Source organism: Balaenoptera physalus (genome assembly GCF_965194825.1).
Source record: "Balaenoptera physalus genome assembly, chromosome: 20".
NCBI lineage: Eukaryota > Metazoa > Chordata > Mammalia > Artiodactyla > Balaenopteridae > Balaenoptera > Balaenoptera physalus.
This window is the reverse complement of record NC_138901.1, coordinates 52285480-52306490: the sequence shown is the minus strand read 5'-3', so window position 1 is coordinate 52306490 and position 21011 is coordinate 52285480. Positions and strand designations below refer to the sequence as shown.

Genomic DNA, 21011 nt, shown 5'->3' with positions numbered 1-21011 from the left:
AAAACCTAACTGCTCAGAAACCTCGTAACTTGTACATACCCAAGGAGGTAACAAAGTGTTCATGCGCATTGAGGGTCTTCATGCATCGCTTGTTCTTGTAATCCCACACACGCAGGGTCTTGTCATCAGCGCAACTCAAGATAAACTTCCCCCCAGAATGGAACAGAACTCCACGTACCCAGTTATCATGACCCACCTTAAAAACAAAAAGGTATTTGACTTATTTAAATACGTGGTGTATTAATGTTAAATTTCTTCAGTGTGATAATTTTATTATGGTTATACAGAATACCCCTTGTTTTTAGGAGATACATGTTAAAATATTTGGGGTCAAGTGTCATGATGTCTACAAGTAACTTTCAAACTGTTCAGCAAAATCTACACATACACACATAGAGAAAAGAAAATGTTGACAACTGGCGACTCTAGGTGAAGGATATATAGGTATTTACTGCATATCTTTATTCATCCATTCATCTATCTATATCCCCTGTCCAGCAGTTTCATTTCTTGCAATCTATCCTAAGAAATAATTAAGAATGTGTCTAGATGACTTGGTTAACAAGACGTTCAGCAAAGCACTGTATGTAATAAGTGTATCTAATGACATGAGCAAGTGCCACATACCTTCTAAACTAAAAGTCTGCTGCAAAGCAGTACATACGGTATACCATTTTTACATAGAAAACCCCCCACCATGTTCATCTACATAGAAATTGAAGAAAAAGGTTTAGAACTGCACAGTCCAACAGGATAGCCATTAGTCATGTGTGGCTATTTAAATATAAACTAAAATTAAATACAATCAACAATTCAGTTCTTCAGTCTCACTAGCCACATTTCAAGAGCTCAACAGCTGCCCGTGGCTAGTCGCTACCATGCTGGATAGTGCAGATACAGAATATCACCACAGAAAGCTCTACTGGACAGCTCTAGTCTACAAAAATACACTTGGTAGGTATTATTAGGTATGGTAAAGTGATCTGAGGGTGATTTTTATTTTCTTCTTTTAACTTTTCTGTTTATTTCTCAAATTTTCTAAAATGTAAATAGCTATATTGCTTTTGTAAAAGAACCTCCCTCCCAAAGAGCTAAAAAAGAAAAAGAGACAACCAAGGTGACATATCTTTTGCCTTGGTTTACTTTTTTGCCTTTGCCCTTACTTAAAAAAATACTTTGTTATCTGTAAAAGCCACCAATCACTAGAGTTGTAGAAGCTTCAACAAAAATCAAATCACATTTCTTGTGGCCACACCAAAACAAAGCAGAAAAAATAATCCTCCTTCAGTTGAAAAACAGGAGCCAGAAACCTCCAGGGAAATTAATGGTGACCTGTGTTGTTACAGAAGAGAGCACGTGCTTTCTGATTTTTAAATGTAGATCATGTTTTCTAACAGCAACATAGTATACCTGAACTCAGCTCAGAATACTAAGAGGAGAGTTTAATTTTCTAATCAATTCTTGATGATACTTCCATATGTGTCTATCATATGCTACAGAGAGACAATCACTTCAAGGTATGATTAGCACTTAAAGAATCTCTAAACCAACATGGATACCAAATTAGAAAAACTGCTACTGGATTAATGTCCACAGATCCCCTACTATCATTTATATATCCTCATATAAAATCTAGATGAAATAGGCTCCTAAATGAAATAAGCATTTCCAAGTCATAAAGATAACACCATTAATTTCAGAATGATAAAATAAACCAAATGAACTCCAACATGCAAATATATAGGTAATAATTAAAAGGATTCATATTAAAATTAAATATAATGAAATCGAAAAGCAAACAGCTTCAAAAAAATGAATGAGTCTGTAATATTACTGTTTCCCCTCCGCAGGAGATGTCATATAATTTTTAGAGGTACAGTGGCTAGACTCTCCCTCCTAGCACTGACTGGCTTTGCAGACCCTTTGTATAACATAATATTCTACAGGAATGACCTCCATATCACTGCAACCATGGACTTAACAACAACAAAAAGTCTATTTATAAAGAAGTTATTTTAAAACCTCAAATAATTCAGATTATTTAATAAGATATCACAAGGCATCTGACCCAAAAAGATATGCACACAGTAAAAACGCGAAAGCAGCAGTAAGATTATGCAAACTTACAAGGGTCATAAGGCACATGCCAGTACTGACGTCCCACATCTTGATAGTCTTGTCTCTGGATCCAGACAGTAAGAATGGTCCAGGCTTGCCACTTTTTTTAGTCTATAGAAAACATATAAAAATTAAGTTTCCCAGGCAAGAAGTTAGGTAAGGACTTTAAATGAAAACTACCTAGCAATGATCTATATTTCTAATTTTGTAAAAACGCACTTTCTGACAAATAAAAATTGTATCTATTCAAGGTATACAACTTCATGTTCTGAGACGTGTATACACTGAAGAATGGTTACTACAATCCAGCTAATTAACGTAACCATCACCTCACATAACTACGTTTTTGTGTGTGTGATGAGAACACTGAAGATCTACCCTCTTAGCAAATTCCAAGTATACAATACGGTACTGTTAACTACAGTCACCATGCTGTACATCAGATATCCAGGACTTATTCATCTTGTTGTTCTCTACTGAAATACAGAAGTCTTTTGACATACCTAGGTTACACAGGAAGGACCTAGATAATATAAAAATAGAAAATTTCCACTTAGATTAAGATTCAGTTTCTACAACACCAATGGATGGTAAATTTACTGCTCAAGACTTCTGTAATCACGAAAAATTTAAAAAGTATTTAATTTGTCCTTTATATAAAGTCCAGCCACAATGAATTTATGACATATGGTAGATAACCACCACCAGGTGGCAGTAAAAAAAAAAAATCTGAAAATGCCATCAACCAGCCAACTAGAAAGAGATTACAATAGAAGCTTCATTTTGAAAAATAATTGGGGGCTGGGGGGATGGGGAATCCTTCATTTATTAAAATGTCATTTTAAAAAACCCACGATAGGAATGTCTCTAGAAAAAAGAAATGTGGTCAATTTTGGCTCATACAACTTATTCACAGAATTAATTATTCTGTAATTTTAAGGTATTACAAAGAATGAAATCATGAAGAGCACAAATTAAGAATCATAAAAAAATAATAAAACTCCAGATTCAGCTAGTGTTTCTAATGATCAAGAGTATCAGAGGCCTCCATATGAAATATTCTTCATTTAAAACAAATATTTAAATGCTGAACTGCATTTCACCATAAATTTATAAATAAAATAATTATGTTCATTAAGGAACACTATTCTTCTAAAAGATAACTTTAACCTCTCCCATAAGTTTTATTTTTTGCATTGGTATACTCTTATAACAATGACATTTCTGACTAATTTAAATGATCACTTTTACTCTTCAGGAGAACCCCCATCCCAGCACACATCAAGGGTCAGCTGACAGCAACAGTAACCACTGGTTAAAAAATATAAACACATCTATCTGCAAGTTGGAAGAGTAAAGAGTTTCAAGATTCAGAATTCTGGGATGCAGATTTTTAAATGCATTAATGGCATGAAATAGAGAATCAGGAAGGTTATTTAAAGTTCTGAGATAATAGCAACAAAATCATGAAATAACATATAAATCATACAGTACCTCAGATCCTGTTGCTTCAGAGATGCAAGAATAGGAGCTTTCTGGAGCCCAGGAAATGCATTCTACCACATGCTCATGTTCTCGAAGCTCAGCCTTGCATTCCTTTGTTGCTACGACCCACACGCGCACAGTCTGGTCGTTGGAACAGCTGGCTATCAGAGTGCCATCTTGATTTGGCCGCACCATACGTACCCATTCTCTGTGTCCTGTGAATGTCTTCACACAGTAGCTATCAAAATAAGTAATAGTTTGCATCATGAATGGCAATCATTGGGACCCTTCCCAGAAGCAATACAAAACTAGCTATGCACTGGAATGAAGAGAATGGCATCATATGCAAGTCAACAGAATACACGTACATTCCTGGTTAATAAAAGATGGGGACAGGCTGGAAAGTCAAACATCAGTTAAAATAAGCTGATGGAAGTATCATTAAGGAGCTAACCAAATCAAAATCCACAAGGTAAAAAATAGAGAGAAATAAAATCTTTTAACTAAGCACACACAGTAAACCTAACAAAAATATTTCTAGCCATGTTGGGGAAAAGGCATGCTCTTACTAATCTGGACAAAACCAGTAGGTTAAGGTTTTATTATAACAATCATGTAATTCTAAGCACAACCAAATTAAGCCTAATAGGGGCATACCTGCACAAATGTTATTTACATTTTAATTCAACCCACAGAGAGATAACCTAAAAGAAGACCACAGAGAAAATAAGCCATTACACAGAAAATGGCTCTCAAGGATATAGTTTCTTTCATAATTTCTGTTCCTTTGGGTAGACATTTAGAGATTGAAACTTAAGTTTTAAAATATAACTGTCATGGTGAACATTCTGGGTTACAGCCAAATTTACTGGAACAATCAGAACATAATTTTGGGTTTTTTGTTGAATATTAGCTCTTTAAGCTGACGCCTTTTCAACTAAATCTACTTACCCAGTTTGCACTTCCCACATTTTTATAGTTTTATCCCTTGAGGCGGATACTATATGATCTCCATTGGGCATGATAGCTACTGAAGAAACATTGTGGTCATGGCCTAAAACACAAAACACAGTAACATATTAAGTGATATATCATCAAGAGCAATTAAACCTCAGTTCACCATGAGATTTCATCATGGGATTTCAAATATCACAGCAACTTTAAATACAATGGAGTTTTATATAAATTTGATAAGAAACCTGGATTTACACAAAAAAGTTAAGGGATTAATAATAAAATAATCCACAATGAAACAAGCAGCCAGCTCAATTTATAATTACATTTCAATATGTACAACTGTTTTAAAACCACAGGGAATCAGTACCATCAGCATGTGAATATATTAATACACTGAATGTTTATGAACACTAAAAAAACACAAAATTTTCCATGGTTGTTATTCTAAGATATAAGATAGAAATAAGATTTACAGAGATGAACAGAATGGATAAGAAAAATGGGGATTTGGTTCCATATTTAAAATAGTTGCTAAAAATGATCTTTTTGTTGTTGATATTCGTAGGGGTAAAGAAAATAAAATGCATTATTCACAATGCTAGTTAGCTATCCTTTGCAAAAAAAGCGTCAGAGAATCCTCATAAGTATCACATTATTTTAAGGAACATATAATGGTTGGAAAGAACTCTTTAAGTTAGAGGAATAAGATACAGGCTACTTAAAGAAACAAATACAGATTTTACAAAAGGATTCAATAGAACTCCCTTAATCGGTAAGCTTCCCTAATGCACTTAATTTTGGGGAGTGGGGCGGGGGAGCATACCATTCAAATTACACCATCTGTGTAGTCACACAGCTTACTCAAGTGCTAACATCACTGGATAATCATTAAAAAATTTTTTTTATTAACATAGTATGTGCTCCTTATATAAAACCCAAACATTCATATTTCATCATATTTAAAAAAACAACAAAAATCCTTATTTAGTGAGCACCTCCTATGTACCAGGTACTAAACCAGATGATTTGAGTATACAATCTCATTTTATCCTCACAACAACCCTAAGACTTCAATTTTTAATTCAATACTTAAGTATTATTCATCTTATAGATTAGAGCTTAAAATTTCCTAATGCCGTTAAGTAAACAAGTAGGAATCGGAACCCAGATATCTGATTCCAAAGCCCATGCTCTTTCCATAAAGCCAGACTGCTTCAGAAAACAGTCTCCATGACAAGGCCTGGGAAAACAACTTAACAATGAGACTATAGGATATGTGGAATATTAAAAAGTAAGCAAAGGAATATGGGTTCCAGCTTTTACTACATCTACTCTCTCTGACTTCAGTTTCCCAACTGCAAAAAATGAGAAACAACAAGAAAACAACCCCAATAAATTCATTTTCTCTTCTTCTCAAGAACAGATAGATGCCCTAGCAGTTTTTCTCATTCAAAAATATTTGTGAAAACAAATATTTTAACCACTAAGAGATACTTAAAACCTCATAACAGAAAACAACTCTCAATTACCATGATTATCCATGGACTATCTACATCATATGCTCCTCCACTATAGACAATAATAATTGAATGTAGGGACCCAGTTGATTGCATGACTGATTTGACCAATAACAGAGTGATGTGAGTAACAACAACAACAAAAAAGAACACAGTCTGTTCCAGAACCACTAAGATTTCTGTGTTTGACTACTGTTAAACTGTAAAATTAAAACCTAGTAAACAGGGCTTCTCTGGTGGCGCAGTGGTTGAGAGCCTGCCTGCCAATGCAGGGGACACGGGTTCGAGCCCTGGTATGGGAGGATCCCACAGGCCACGGAGCAACTAGGCCCGTGAGCCACAATTACTGAGCCTGTGCGTCTGGAGCCTGCGCTCTGCAACAAGAGAGGCCGCGACAGTGAGAGGCCCACGTATCGCGATGAAGAGTGGCCCCCACTTGCCGCAACTAGAGAAAGCCCTGGCACAGAAACGAAGACCCAACACAGCAATCAATCAATCAATCAATCAATCAATCAATCAATAAATGCTACACAGATACTTGTGTCTGTGATGTTGCTTTAAAAAACAAAACAAAACAAAAAAAACCTAGTAAAGAGTAAAAAAAAAAAAAAAAAAGAATTGAATGTAGGAAACTTGCACACTGTTAGAAAACATTATCCTTCTCTCTGGAATACCATGTTAGAAACCAATATCAAAATGCTATCTTCTACCCCTTACCATGCATGGTTCTGATGCATTCGAAGCCCTGAAAATCCCATAGTTTAATGGTCATATCCGCAGAACATGAAGCCAGAAGCTTGCCACTATGGTCGAATGAAATATCCTGTACAGAGTCTGTATGCCCCTTAAGAGTTCGTTCAAAATCTCCAGTCTCATAATCCCACACCTGTCAAGTGAACAGAAAATTGGTTAGCATCACATCACTCCTTTCTCAGTTCACATCTGCACTCGGCAGGCCAGTCTGGCACTATATTGACTAACTGAACAAGTAACAAAGGGTAACTCTCTTAGAAACAGCACACCTTCAAGTATAAATTGGACTTTTCTCTATAGAGAAAATCGATTACTAAACAGACCTCTAAAACCACATTTACTAAGCATCTTACCCTGTATCTAACCATGCTAGTGATTCGGTATATAATGCTACAGGACAGAGTCCCATCCCAGTCTGACAGCAGGCAACAGACATGTTAAAAAGTAAATATAAGTACCGAAAAAAAAAAAAAAAAAAAAAGGGTTTCAGAGGCCTATGACATGAATTTATATGTAGACTATTAGGGGAATGATAAAGGAGTATTCAATTCTACTAGACAAGCAAAGCTCAGACATCTAAGAGGCCAAGGAAAGACTACACAAGATGTAACTATCCTTAAATAGCAGATTTACAGAAGCATATGTCATTATGATATAAAAACACTGAGCCACAGTCACATTCTTAAAGATAATTTTTCTAAAAAAATAAAAATAATAAGCTATCAAGAATAATTACTATTAGAAACAGATCTCAAGAACATACTAAACTTCTATCCTGGTGGCCAAATACTAGTCTGAAGTTAAGTCTTTAACCAACACTAATTACATGCTCTAAAATCAAGTGACTGATTTCATTCTTTCCATAGTAAGTTCAAATGTATCTGTGGTAGGGTGTATTTCAACCAATTTAGAGAAACTTAGAACATGTATTTTGAAAATATGGAAACAATCTAAACATCCAATATTAGGGAAATGGCTACACAGGTATAAAATTTGCTACTGTAAGGAATTTATGGCATGTATACAATAACGTTATATAAAAAAGAACACAAAATTACACACGATTACAACTATGTTAAAAAATGCACATAAGAAAAATAAACTATCCTCTAAAAACATTTCTTTTACAGTAAACTTACGTAGCAGCCTTCCCAAAATAAACATATTAAAATTTTACCATCTAAATGTTCAAGTATTTCTACATGGAAGTGATTACTGTATGTTTAGTTTTATTCATATTTTGTTAGATGTATCTTGAAGTATTCTGGAGTTTTTTGATGCTACTGTGGCATTTTTAAATTTCGATTTTCAATTATTCTAGTTTATAGAAATACAATTACTTTTTATATATTGACCTTGTATCCTGTCATTCTGTTACACTGTCATAATTCCAGCAGGTTTTTGTAGATTCTTTGGGATTTTCTATATAGAAGATCATGTTGTCTGCAAATAAAGGCAAGTTCCATTCTTTCCTTTCCAATCTATATGCCTTTTATTTCTTCTTCTTTACTGCACTGGCTAGGCACTCTAATACAAAGGTGAATTTAAGTGGTTGAGACTGGTCATCCTGGCCCTGATTCCTGAACTCAGGGGGGAAGCACTGCTTTCCACCATTAAGTATTATGTCCACTCTAGGTTTTCCAGACACCTTTGCCTTTTATCAGGCTGAGGAAGCTCCCTTCCCAGCTTGTTGAGAGTTTTTATCATGAATGGATGTTGGAATTTTGTCAAATGCTTTTCCTGAACCTAATATGGTTTTTTTGTTGATATGGTATATCACACTGATTGATTTTCAAATGTGGAACCAATCTTGCATTCTGGAATAAACCCTATTTGCTTATGACATATTAACTGTCCTTTCATGAACTGCTGGATTGAATTTGCTTATAATTTGTTAAGGATTTTGCATTTATGTTCATAAATGGTATTATATCGGTCTATAGTTTTCTTTTTTTTGTAGTATCTTTACTCATTTTGATATCTAGTTGTTTCATTTCAACACCAAGAGTTCAGATGAATACTTTACATACTGAAAATAAATAAGGTGTGACCTTGAAGTTCACTTCCATTTAAGTTAATTTTCTTTCCATGCATTCATTAAAGAACACTGAAGCATTTTCCTCTAAAATAAATATACCCAGAATGTGAACTGTGTCTCTTCATAAATGGTAAGCAAACAGAGCATTTTAGTGTTTATAAATGTCAGGAATTAATGAGAATTTTTTCTTTACTTGATATTTACCTTTTGTATGATTATAAAATAAATGCTCATGATAAAAAATATAATGTACTGATATAAAGGCAATAAAAAATATCCATTATCCTACCAATGGCATGGTTTTTCCATTTTTTCTATGCTCCTTTTAAAAAAGTATGGTGACCGTGTATACTTCATTATCCTGTTTTCCCTTTGCATCTTATCATAAGGATTTCTCCATGCCATTAAAAACTTATTAGCAAACATTCTTTTAAAAGTAATTCCTAATATTTTCTAAACAAAAGGAAAAACTTTTTCATTATTATAGAAAACATTATAGTGAAAACCTTTGAATAGTGAAAAATATCTGTCCTCATTCTGCAACAGTTAGGTCAGACAGTGATGGTGAAAAAGAATTCTGAGTCAGAAAGTGTAAGCTTTTTAGCCCTTCATATATTCTGCTAAATTGTTCTCCGATAAGATTGTATCAAATGTAATGAGAATGCTTGCTTCATCAAATTCTTATCACCTCTGGGAATTCTCATTTAAAAAGTAAAATATCTTGGCAGATTTGATATATATTTTAACCTGCATTTCTTCTTCTATTAGTAGTGAGGCCAAAGCTCTACTGTCGTTGGTTAGCCACTTTTTCTTCCTCTGAATTGTCTGTTCTCGTTCTGTAGTCCATTCTTCTGTTGAGATGTTACTGTTTTCCACATTTGTTTGAACTCTATATATTAAAGTTGGCAATCCTTAATCTGCTTTATTAGTTGAATGTATTTTTCAGTTTTGTTTGCTGTTCATTTTTCTTAACATTTAAGAACTAATTCTAAATGACAACCAGAAATAATGTTTCAAAAATTTCAATGACGCAATTAAAAAGTCATGAGCTATTCCAAATATCCATCCTCTATCATTTTTCTTAAATTATTGTAGTTCAAATGTTGATAATGTAAATGAATGACTCTAAAAGGAACGTGTTATATTTACTAGATGCACAAGAGAAATTATATAATAAAATTTTAATTTTGTTATAACTGTAACATTATCTACAGTTTATTGGGGACTTACCATCTATCCACCAAACACTGTACTGTTATATACATTATGTATACATTACTTCATTTTAAGCAAAAGAATCTTATAGATATTTTTAATCCCCCTTCCAACAAATGAGAAATTTGAGCCTTAAACATATCAAGCACTTTGCCCAAGATAGTCACAAAATTACAGAAAATTCTGTCTCTGTGTGCTCCTTTGAGTTTTTTGGAAGGTAGTTCTGTCACAATCATCATTAGGAATCCCCTAGCTTTACCGTAATTGAAGAATGAAAACCACTGGTAGAAACAGGTTTCTTTTCATTCCACAAAATACCCAACGAAATGAGAAAGACTTATGTATAAAAATGAATAGAACAGTATTACTTAAGATAGTAGATGACTGGAAATAAAAATCCAATGGAAGATTTGTTAATGGTGTTGAGACACTGCTGACAGTGAGTACTCCTTCAGTATTTTAAGCAGTTTCCATGTATTATTTAATCCTCCCCAAAGTCCTGTGACACAGGTACTAATTATCTTCATTTTACAGATGAGAAAAGAGAAGCACAAAAAGTTAATTTGCTCATATCACATAAATCATTAAGTGGGGGGGGGGGGTCAGGACTTGAACCCAGAGCTTGTGCTCTTGACCATTAACTACTCTATAAAGTCTCCACATATAAGTAAAAAGATCAGTTTAAAATCATTAAAAATGATGATTCATTAGAAACAAAGAAAAGTATTTCTAAAATAAGTTTAATCAAAGAAGGAAGCAAAACTAAATACAAATGCTTTTCGTATGTGTGCACATTAAAGACTAAACGGAAGGGAGAACTTTTACTAGTTGTTGACACATGTGGTATGGTTATAGATAAAACTTTTAAAACTTCCATTTGTAATATTTTAAAGTTGAACCAATAGCTAATTTTAAGATGGCATATTAGCAGTTTTATTTACGCTTTTAGACCACTGCTGCAAAATCAATAGTTAAGACTGAGTTTTCCATCTATTTGATAAGTCTATCTTTACCCCCATGCTTCATGACAGCAGTGCAGTTTTCAGTAGACAAGACCATCATGAAATTAATAAGCTAAGTACATGTCTACATAATTTGAAAGACAGCAATATATTAGTGTATTAGGCAATCATCTCAGCCTACAGAAATATGTAATGCAAATAGAATTTAAGACTCTCTTCCAATTACTTTGCAGCCCGACCCATGGATCACCAGCCCACAGGATGAAAGTAAGCCACTGATTTAGAAACTAAAGAAACCACAGAAGGAAAACATACAATCATGTTTAAAGAACAGGTTAAGTATATACATTTAAGTCATGCCTGCGTTTTATGCTGACTGCTGCTATGTGATAAATACAATCTTAGCAATCTACTCACATTTTCTTATTTATACCTCTACAAATGAAACTTAAAATCTAGAACTTAATCTGAAATAAGCTTTAGATAGAGAAACCTACTTAAATTTTTAAAACTACATTTTACTTATCTTTCTGTACGTGGTTTATACAACTATCACTGTATTGTGTCTGAATCAAAGGAAATTATAAAAACAACTTCTTCCCTGATTAAAAAATATTAAAATGTATATGCTTATCATGAAAATTTTTAAAAATGAGAGAAATACATAACTTCTAAAATGGAAAGCTCCTACATTTCCACACCCCTAGAGAGAATTACTGTTTAGTTTGGAATCAAAACCATCAAGGAGAGTGCAATTTAAATAAATCCTCTATTGAATTTTTTTGTGGAATATATTCACCCCCAGAATTACTAGTTTTGTAATCCTGTATTTTCATCTATCACCTCTGCTAATAAGTAAGGCACATACTTATACTTTTATACTTTAATTCTTCAAGAACAAAAGTTATTCGAGCACTGGGTGACCTATATTTGTCCAATGTTACATTAGTGACACCCAATTTTCTCAAATTCATCAGTGAACTTACTTGGCAGCTTGTCTCTCAGGAGCTACAATGAAATTTTATTCGGTCTTTTAAGGTTTAGAATCAATCACACAGTTTCAAAGAGGCCCTCCTGTTACTCTGCGTAGTTCCTCATTTCAAGATCTTTTCATTTCTTTCACTCAATTAACATTAAAGTTGCTTCTAACAAGTACCCTATTGTATGTCTTTCAATTTTGAAAACACTACCTTAATTGTAGCATCCTCTGAAGCAGAGACCATAACACTGAACACAGGATGGAAAATGACTCGAGTGACTGGACTCCTATGACCACTCAATGCATATTTTTCTGGTGGACGGGGAATCCATTCTTTTGGGTCTCTTTTTTGACCAAGAGGTCCACCCGACGTAAATTCTTCTTTTGCTTCATTTAGCTTTGATTCTAATTCCATAACCTTAAGAAGGAACACATAGTTATGTACAGATAGATTCTGATAAAAATTGTACATTTTTAAAAACCTGCCTTTATTTTGCATCCATATATGCAGAATAAAATTTCAGTAATTTACAAAGCATTTGTCAGATTTAATTGAAAATGATCTACATTAAATATATCACTAAAATCTTAGTGTGACAAAACTAAAAACTGAGAAAAATTCAATACAATTGTGTCTTAACTCCTTAACTCAAAGAAAAATTTGGAAGGTGCCAGGATACAAATGAGAGGAAGAGTAGGGAACCTATCTTGATCCTTTCTAATTCTGCCACTCTTAGTAAATTCTTTCCAAACCATAGTTTACATTGTACATGCTAATCAGAATATTCATATTAAAAGCTAACATTACTGAGCATCTATGTGCTAGGCACTTTTCTAAGGGCTTTTTATGGATTAACTCATGTTATAACAATATTATTTATTCTAATTTTGCCTACTAAAAGTATAAATTTTAGGACCAGAATATTACCTATTGCCTTCACTTTACAGATAAAAATAAAAGGTCAGAGATGAAAATGACTTGTCTAAGAGCACACTTTAGTGCTCTTTCCCCAGCATCATATTGGCTCCATGTGTTCTTCCCATCTAAGTGCATAAATGGGTTCTTCAGTACCAATTCCTTGAAGTCAGGGTTGTGTTAGATTCAACTCAGCCAGTAGCCCTGGTTGCATAAATTACCATTTACCAGCAATGATCTGTATAGGTCATAATGCATAGAAATAATAATGCATAGAAATGTATTTTTATTTGCCTTTTCAAGGTTAAATATAATTATTAATTAATGTAAAAGAATAATTTATGTTATGTTGATATTTTCAGTTTATATAATACTTTGAATACAACTAACTTAAAAGAAAAAAAGACTTAGTTACCTTCTTTTGTAATCTAATAACAGATGTCCATTTTTTTTCCAAAAGACCAGCATATTTCTTATCTAATTCTTCATTCTAGAGGAAAAAAAAAAGAGAACATTAAAAAAAAAAAAAAGGCAAAAATACAATAGTTCAAGCCATACAAACCATTCAATCTCTAGGCCCAAACATTATGAAAAATATCCTGATTATATAAATAAATAAATAAAAACATCTGATTATACCAAAAAGGGGGGGGAGGGGGAATACTAGGTTTAGTGCCAAGTAAACCACAATAACAAATGACAAGATTTGTGAATAACTGAGGTGACTGTTAACTACTGATACCTAAGTAAAATCCACTCATATATACTATGAATAACTGTAAAAAGTCAAACATACCATATCTAATTCAGCTTCCTTTTTAAAAACTGAATATGCTTCTTCATAGCCATTTGAACGAAGATAATCTGCTATAGCTCGATTTCTGAAAAAAAAAACAAATTCAAATGACTCCTAATAAACTCTCATTTCTATTTTGAAGAAAGAATATTTTATTTAAAATCTCATAAATCTTAAGACACTCTTTTAAAAGTATTACCTTCCAAATCATACAAGTATTTCACAAGAAAAGGAACCCCTCCCCAAAAGCCTCTAAAACAGTTAACCCTGTCATAGTACATCCTTAAGATTATAACACTGTTCTTGAGCTTTTAGTTATGTTTCTAACGTGTTGCTTGCCTCACAAGCTGTAAGATCAAGATGTGGCTTATATAATTAGTTATCACTTTGTGACAGTAATGAAATTTAGTTTTGTAGGGAGAATTGTTCTGATAAAATTACAATTAGTAAGTATTTTAATATTAGAGACAACTTTATAAATATATTTATTTTTGGCTGCATTGGGTCTTCGTTGTTGCACACGGGCTTTTCTCTAGTTGCGGCGAGTGGGAGCCACTCTTGGCTGTGGTGCACAGGCTTCTCACTGCAGTGGCTTCTCGTTGCAGAGCATGGGCTCTAGGCGCACAGGCTTCCGTAGCTGTGGCACATGGGCTCAGTAGTTGTGGCTCGTGGGCTCTAGAGCACAGGCTCAGTAGCTGTGGCACATGGGCTCAGTTGCTCCACAGCATGTGGGATCTTCCCGGACCAGGGCCCGAACCCATGTCTCCTGCACTGGCAGGCGGATTCCCAATCACTGCGCCACCAGGGAAGTCCCTAGAGACAACTTTAAACCATGAGAGTGGGTGAAAAAAGGCATAAGCTACAAACTTAGTATATTATCATAGAATGAGAAATTAATTTAGAATTAGAAAGAACTCAAAGGTTAGAGAAGCTGAATTAGCAAATGAATTTCACGCTCTCCTTATATTCTTTGAAGGCAAAAATCAGCTACCTGTCTCCTAAGGCAACCTATTCCAATGTCTCTCAATTTTTTTGAGCCTAAGTCCCACTGTGATAGAAATAGTTGTTTCCTTGGTATTGCCTTTAAAACATTTCAAATTAATTTAAATAATTTAAAAGTTTATACATACACAAGGCTAAACAAACTTTAAATATATAAGTACACAATAAAGTGTGGTTTCCACCACTGACCCGCAATATTCCATCCCAGAGGCAACCACTTTACCAGTGTTTTGTGTATTCTTTCAGTGATAATCTACCTATAACTACATATCCTTGCATGGTCTTCTAGAGATAATTAATACGTGTTTTTAAAACAAACTGCAGTACACTACAGATAATGTCTTACACACAATGTCACATAAACTCATTTAATTTCAGCAATCATTCTTTATCAGATGTAAATATGCCTCTTTAAAAAAAATATTGTATTCCATTACAGAGATACATATGCTTTTACTACTACAAACAATGCTGCTAGGACTATCCTTGTATAAATGTCAATGCTACTGCCCACCTAATGCTTTAGGAAATAAAACACTCTAAGCAGTACTGTAGAATTGGTGGGACTAAGTTTTAATTCAATGGCATGTTAAAAACAAAAAATGGAGAAAGATAATATGGAATTCGAGCAAACACTTCATGTTCCAGGTAATTATTAGCTTACCAAAGATTAAAGTACAATAACTAGGGACTTCCCTAGTGGCGCAGTGGTTAACAATCCGCCTGCCAATGCAGGGGAGACGGGTTCAAGCACTGGTCCAGGAAGATCCCACATGCCGTGGAGCAACTAAGCCTGTGCGCCACAACTACTGAGCCTGCGCTCTAGAGCCCGCGTGCTACTACAGAGGCCGCGTGCCACAACTACTGAAGCCCGTGTGCCTAGAGCCCATGCTCCGCAACAAGAGAAGCCACTGCAATGAGAAGCCTGCGCACTGCAACAAAGAGTAGTCCCCGCTCACCGCAACTAGAGAAAGCCCGTGAGCAGCAACAAAGACCCAACGGAGCCAAAACCAAATAAATAAATAGATAAATAAATTTATTTTTTTAAAAAAGTACAATAACTAGTGGAGGGGCCTAATCCCCCAAGTGATGGTATTTGGAAGTGGGGCCTATGTGAGGAGGTCACAAATGGGGTTAATGTCCTTATGTAGAGAATAGGAACCAGGAAGTGAGCCCTCACCAGACACCGAATCTGCCAGGTTCCTTGGTCTTGGACTTCCTAGCCTCTAAACTGTGAGAAATAAATCTTTGTTGTTTATAAGCCACCCAGTTTATGATATTTTGTTAGAGCAGTCTAAGAAGAGACTAAGACAAAAAAAAAAATACATTTTTTAGGACATTTTGATAGCTGTTGTCAAACTGCTCCCCAGAGTTGTAACCAGTTTATACTCCTACCCAGCAGTTGCGAATGTCATCCCTTTACCACCTTTACTTTTCAGACATTTGGGTTAGCATTTACTGACTTAAAACAAACAGTTGATGCCCTTTGATTCTGCTTATATAGCTTTTATGAAAGTGTAGATGTTAAATTTTTAAGATTCTGCAAGATTTCCAAATTCTATGTGGCCTAACCCAACATCTATATTTTTAAAAAGATGCTGTGTGGTAAAAGCAATTAGAAAGATATAGGTAATTCCAAATGTGCATAACACAGGACCTCAAAAGAGTTGTATGTTACATTTATACTTTTTATAAAATGTTAAATCTAATTTAAAAAACAATATTCACTGTCTCTTTTGATCCTAAAACCATCCTGTAGAAAAGTTTATTACCCCTATACTATAAAACTGACAGACTGATTTATCCAAGGTCACAAAACTAAGATGAAATGAAATAATTTAGGATAATAATTCCAATCAACATTCATTAGGTAGGTGGGGAAGAAACTGGCTAAGTAGGTGGAATGCAAAACCTTCTTCCTTTAACTAGAGTTGTTCCATTTTCATATACTTCCATATATTGTATTTCTTCATAAGTGTTTTAAAAGTGGATCTATACTGCAATTAAAAAAGCCTGACACTCAAAATTTTTTTATTGAAGTAGAGCTGGTTTACAACGCTGTGCCAATCTCTGCCGTACAGCAAAGTGACTCAGTTATACACATATACACATATATATATATACATTCTTTTCTTAAATATTCTTTTCCATTATGGTTTATCCCAGGAGATTGGATATAGTTCCCTGTGCTATATAGTAGAACCTTGTTGTTTATCCTTTCTATTTTTAAAAAATTTCTTTCTTTCTTTATTTTCTGGCTGTGTTGGGTTTTCGTTGCTGCAGTGAGTGGGGGCTACTCTTCGTTGCGGTGCAAGGGCTTCTCACTGCGGTGGCTTCTCTTGTTGCGGAGCATGGGCTCTAGGCATGCGGGCTTCAGTAGTTGTGGCACACAGGCTCAGTAGTTGTGGCACACAGGCTCTAGAGCGCAGGCTTAGTAGCTGTGGCGCACGGGCTTAGTTGCTCCGCAGCATGTGGGATCTTCCCAGACCAGGGCTCGAACCCATGTCCCCTGCACTGGCAGACAGATTCTTAACCACTGAGCCACCAGGGAAGTCCTGTTTATCCGTTCTAAACATAATAGTTTGCATCTACCAACCCCAGACTCCCAATCCATCCCTCTCCCTCCCCACCGTGGCAACTACAAGCTTGATCTCTATGTCTCTGAGTCTGTTTCTGTTTTGTAGATAGGTTCATTTGTGCCATATTTTAGATTCCACATGTAAGTGATATCATATGGTATTTGTATTTCTCTTTCTGACTTATTTCACTTAGTTTGATAATCTCTAGTTGCATCCATGTTGCTGCAAATGGCATTATTTCGTTCTTTTTTACTGATGAGTAGTATTCCACTGTATATATGTACATCTTCTTTATCCATTCATCTGTTGATGTATATTTAGGTTGTTTCCATGTTTTGGCTTTTGTGAATAGTGCTGCTATGAACATAGGGGTGCATGTATCTTTTTAAATTATAGTTTTGTCCAGGTATATGCCCAAGAGTAGGATTGCTGGATCATATGGTAATTCTATTTTTAGTTTTTTAAGGAACCTCCATACTGTTTTCCATAGTGGCTGCACCATCTTACATTCCCACCAACAGTGTAGGAAGGTCCCCTTTTCGCCACACCCTCTCCAGCATTTGTTATTTGCAGAGCTTTTAATGATGCGCATTCTGACCAGCCTACACACAAATTCTTGAAACCAAGAATGACTCATACTTTTAACCACTAAGCTTTTGTTTTGGTAACTGACTAGATCTGGGAGATGGGAGAAAATAGTTGATTTACAAGTTTCTGGTAGATGGTAATAACATGTACTTGGACAGGAAACAGGAGAAGAGGAGGAAGGAAAAAAGGGGGGGGCAAGAATATAATCAGTTCAGTTTTAAACCTTTTGACTTGAAGTAGCTATAAAATATTTAAGTAAAGATATATGATATAGGAGGTAACTGAATATACAGGTCAGAAGCTTTAAAGATCGATCTGACGTAAGGAAAGGATTTAGGAAAATTAGTAAACAGGTAGTAGTGATTCAAACCATGTAAGTGGTGAAAGACACTTTGGATGAAGGTATATAATGGGAAGAAAAAAGGAGACTAGAAAGTAAATGATGGAACCTTGACAGATACCAATAATTAAGAAGCCATTAGGGAGTGAAGAAGCCTAGTATGAGAATTAAGAGATGCCAGCAAGCCAATGGAGAAGGGAGTTTCAAAGAAATGGAAATGGCTAACAATGACAAAGATCTGAGAGAGGTCAAGTAAAGTCTAAAAAGTGTCCAAAGAATCTGGCTACCAAGAGGTCCCTGCTGACTTTAGCAAGTGCAGTTCCAGAACTTAAAGTAGCCTCAGTATTCCACTCCACAGTAAGGCTTCAAACGAGCACTGTAAAATACTGGAGTTGGGGAGGAGCAGTGAGATTCGAGAGTATCAGGGATGCATTCTCTTTCTATCTAATGAAGGTTAAATGTTAACAGTATTACTTGTTAAGAGTTTAGAAAAAGAGCTATTACATAGCATTAAAATATCATAATACTGACCTACCAAAGAGCAAGGGATATATACAAAAATATGGCAAATAAATTAAAACTGAAGTTTAAGCGAGTATGATACCATTAGGGGTAGTACCACATACTGATGATGTACAAAGTCTACAACCCAGTCCCAGAATAGTCTAGTCAATTTTATTTCCGCATCAAATACAATTTAGTCAGACCTCTTAGTCACACTTCTAACCACAATGTCAGGTGAGTGGTGTTGACAGAGTCAAAAAACTTAAGTCAGGTTCCCATGGCCAGATAACTTTGGCACTACTGCCCCTGTTACCTCATCACTCAATATCTAAGCTAACTATCTGATCCAGAGAATGTGGAGCCTCTAACTCAGGCAAGGTGTACCACCATCACTTAAAGTAAGAATAAATAAGACTGAAGAATCTCTTGGTTCTAACAGCCTAAAAGGTGCTTCTAGAGTTTGCTACTAATTTCAATTGTTGACCTAGAGTTGATTTTCATCAGTTTTATTAGGATGGAAGCTTTATCCCCTTGGAAACAAGTGGACATCAAAGCACAAGTTTATAATAATCTCTCAAAGAAACTTCATACACATGAGTTAAATAAATCTACTAAGCCTTAGGAGATGAAGAAAAACAACTATCACTAGAATCAAAGAAAAATTCATGCAGAAGTGCAACAGGTCATTCTGAGTAGAACCAAAACCAGTAACCCCATGCAGAATCAGAGAAAATGGTTAAAATCAAAAGAACGAACTGAGATGAAGGACTTTTATGTATGAACAAACAGAATTGGTTAGACAGAGTTTAGGCTTACATATGGAATAGTACCACATTGGACATATTCTACTGCTGTCCTCTGAAACTATTACAATAACAAATGAGATTTTGTTTGTTTTTCTAAACTATTTCAAGTTTATTAAAATGCAAGGATTATATTCTAAGCATTTTAGCTGACTTCTTACACTCTCTTCATTGTTCTTATATCCCTAGGATAATTTTTGTAGCTGTGGTATTAGTCATAACATAGTATGACTGCTACCATAGTAGTACATACAACATAACACTACCAATCCATACACACCCTCACACTCTTATAAAGGGAGATAAGAGTTTCAAAAGTTTTTCTAAATGCTATGAACTGCTAGTTAAACAAAAACAACTCTAAAAAGATTGGATAGCACCAACAATAAAAGCAGAATACTTCAGGGTCCCCTGCATCTCTTACGAATATAAATTGAAGCAGAGGGAATTACAGAGCATGCGTTACAGGAGACTGAGATGGAAGCTGTTTTTCACAGGTAAAGAAACTGAGGCTCACAGAGCTTAACTGATTTTTTTGGCTAATAAATGGTGAAGCTGAGAATCAAAAATTCAGCCTTTTGAAACCAAAATGACAATAACAGTATTTCTTCAAATTGTATACTCTAGCATTCTAAGGTTGAATAAAAATGTTCTAGGAATTCTATAAATAGTTAAATTTTATTGTTTATATGAGGAGAAACAAGGTTAAGTCAGTAGCTGACAAACAGATGTTTTCTTACCAGGCCCATCAGAAAAGATACACTGATCTCACATATTCAAGAATGAGGAAAGCAATGGAGTTAATGTGCACTGTTCTGAAAGTCTGCAGTGGCCCAATGACTGTGGGATGTCTGCAGGGTTAGGAGGGCACACCACTAAGATAATGAGAAGACCCAGCAGGATCAAGCATACAAGTTCACACCCCCAGAAGTACATCATCATCATCAGCCCTGTTCCAGAAGACAACCGTCACAACACCCCAGGCTATGCCATTTTAGACAAACACCAAGATGAACTACATAGTCCTGGGGAAGATGTGAATAAAGTTCAAGTGCAGAGACACTACTGCAGGTCATTCCATAAGCTGCTGCCATAGGACATTAACCAAGTCTTAGACAGGTAGGTAACATGACTTCTTAAATATGCTACAGCCACCCACTGAATCTCTGGGGAAAGGGGAGCACTGATATGATGAGTTCCTGGCCATAGGTCTTACACCTCTCCAACCTTATGGGCCCTGACAAAGGGTTACAATGATCATCCTTCATCATCACACTTGATACTTACTCCAAAAGGGTAGTCCAGGATTCAACTACTACCAGTCTTGGGACAAGTATAAGCACAGCAAGAGGTTAAAATGAGACCTTATTCTGGCAGTGATGAAGTAAAGGAAAATAAAATTTGGGTGAGCCAGGGTGAGTGGACCTTTATCTTCATCATTAAGCAAAAGAATATGCGC

General features: G+C 35.1%; 1 protein-coding gene across 4 annotated transcripts in view; it reads right to left on the bottom strand.

Annotated features, from left to right (window-relative positions):
* Positions 1–21011, bottom strand: part of PAFAH1B1 (platelet activating factor acetylhydrolase 1b regulatory subunit 1) — a 79219-nt gene that overhangs the window by 4817 nt on the left and 53391 nt on the right. For 3 of the 4 annotated variants that reach the window (XM_082443549.1, XM_082443551.1, XM_082443550.1), the window contains 8 exons: positions 13737–13821; positions 13356–13430; positions 12236–12442; positions 6795–6963; positions 4555–4657; positions 3613–3841; positions 2128–2229; positions 40–196 (listed from right to left, as the gene is read on the bottom strand). In XM_082443549.1, the coding sequence (XP_082299675.1) occupies positions 40–196; positions 2128–2229; positions 3613–3841; positions 4555–4657; positions 6795–6963; positions 12236–12442; positions 13356–13430; positions 13737–13821 (1127 nt within the window). Of the gene's footprint in view, positions 1–39; positions 197–2127; positions 2230–3612; positions 3842–4554; positions 4658–6794; positions 6964–12235; positions 12443–12952; positions 13179–13355; positions 13433–13736; positions 13822–21011 lie in introns of those variants that run through there. The other variant, XM_082443552.1, reaches the window with a different exon arrangement.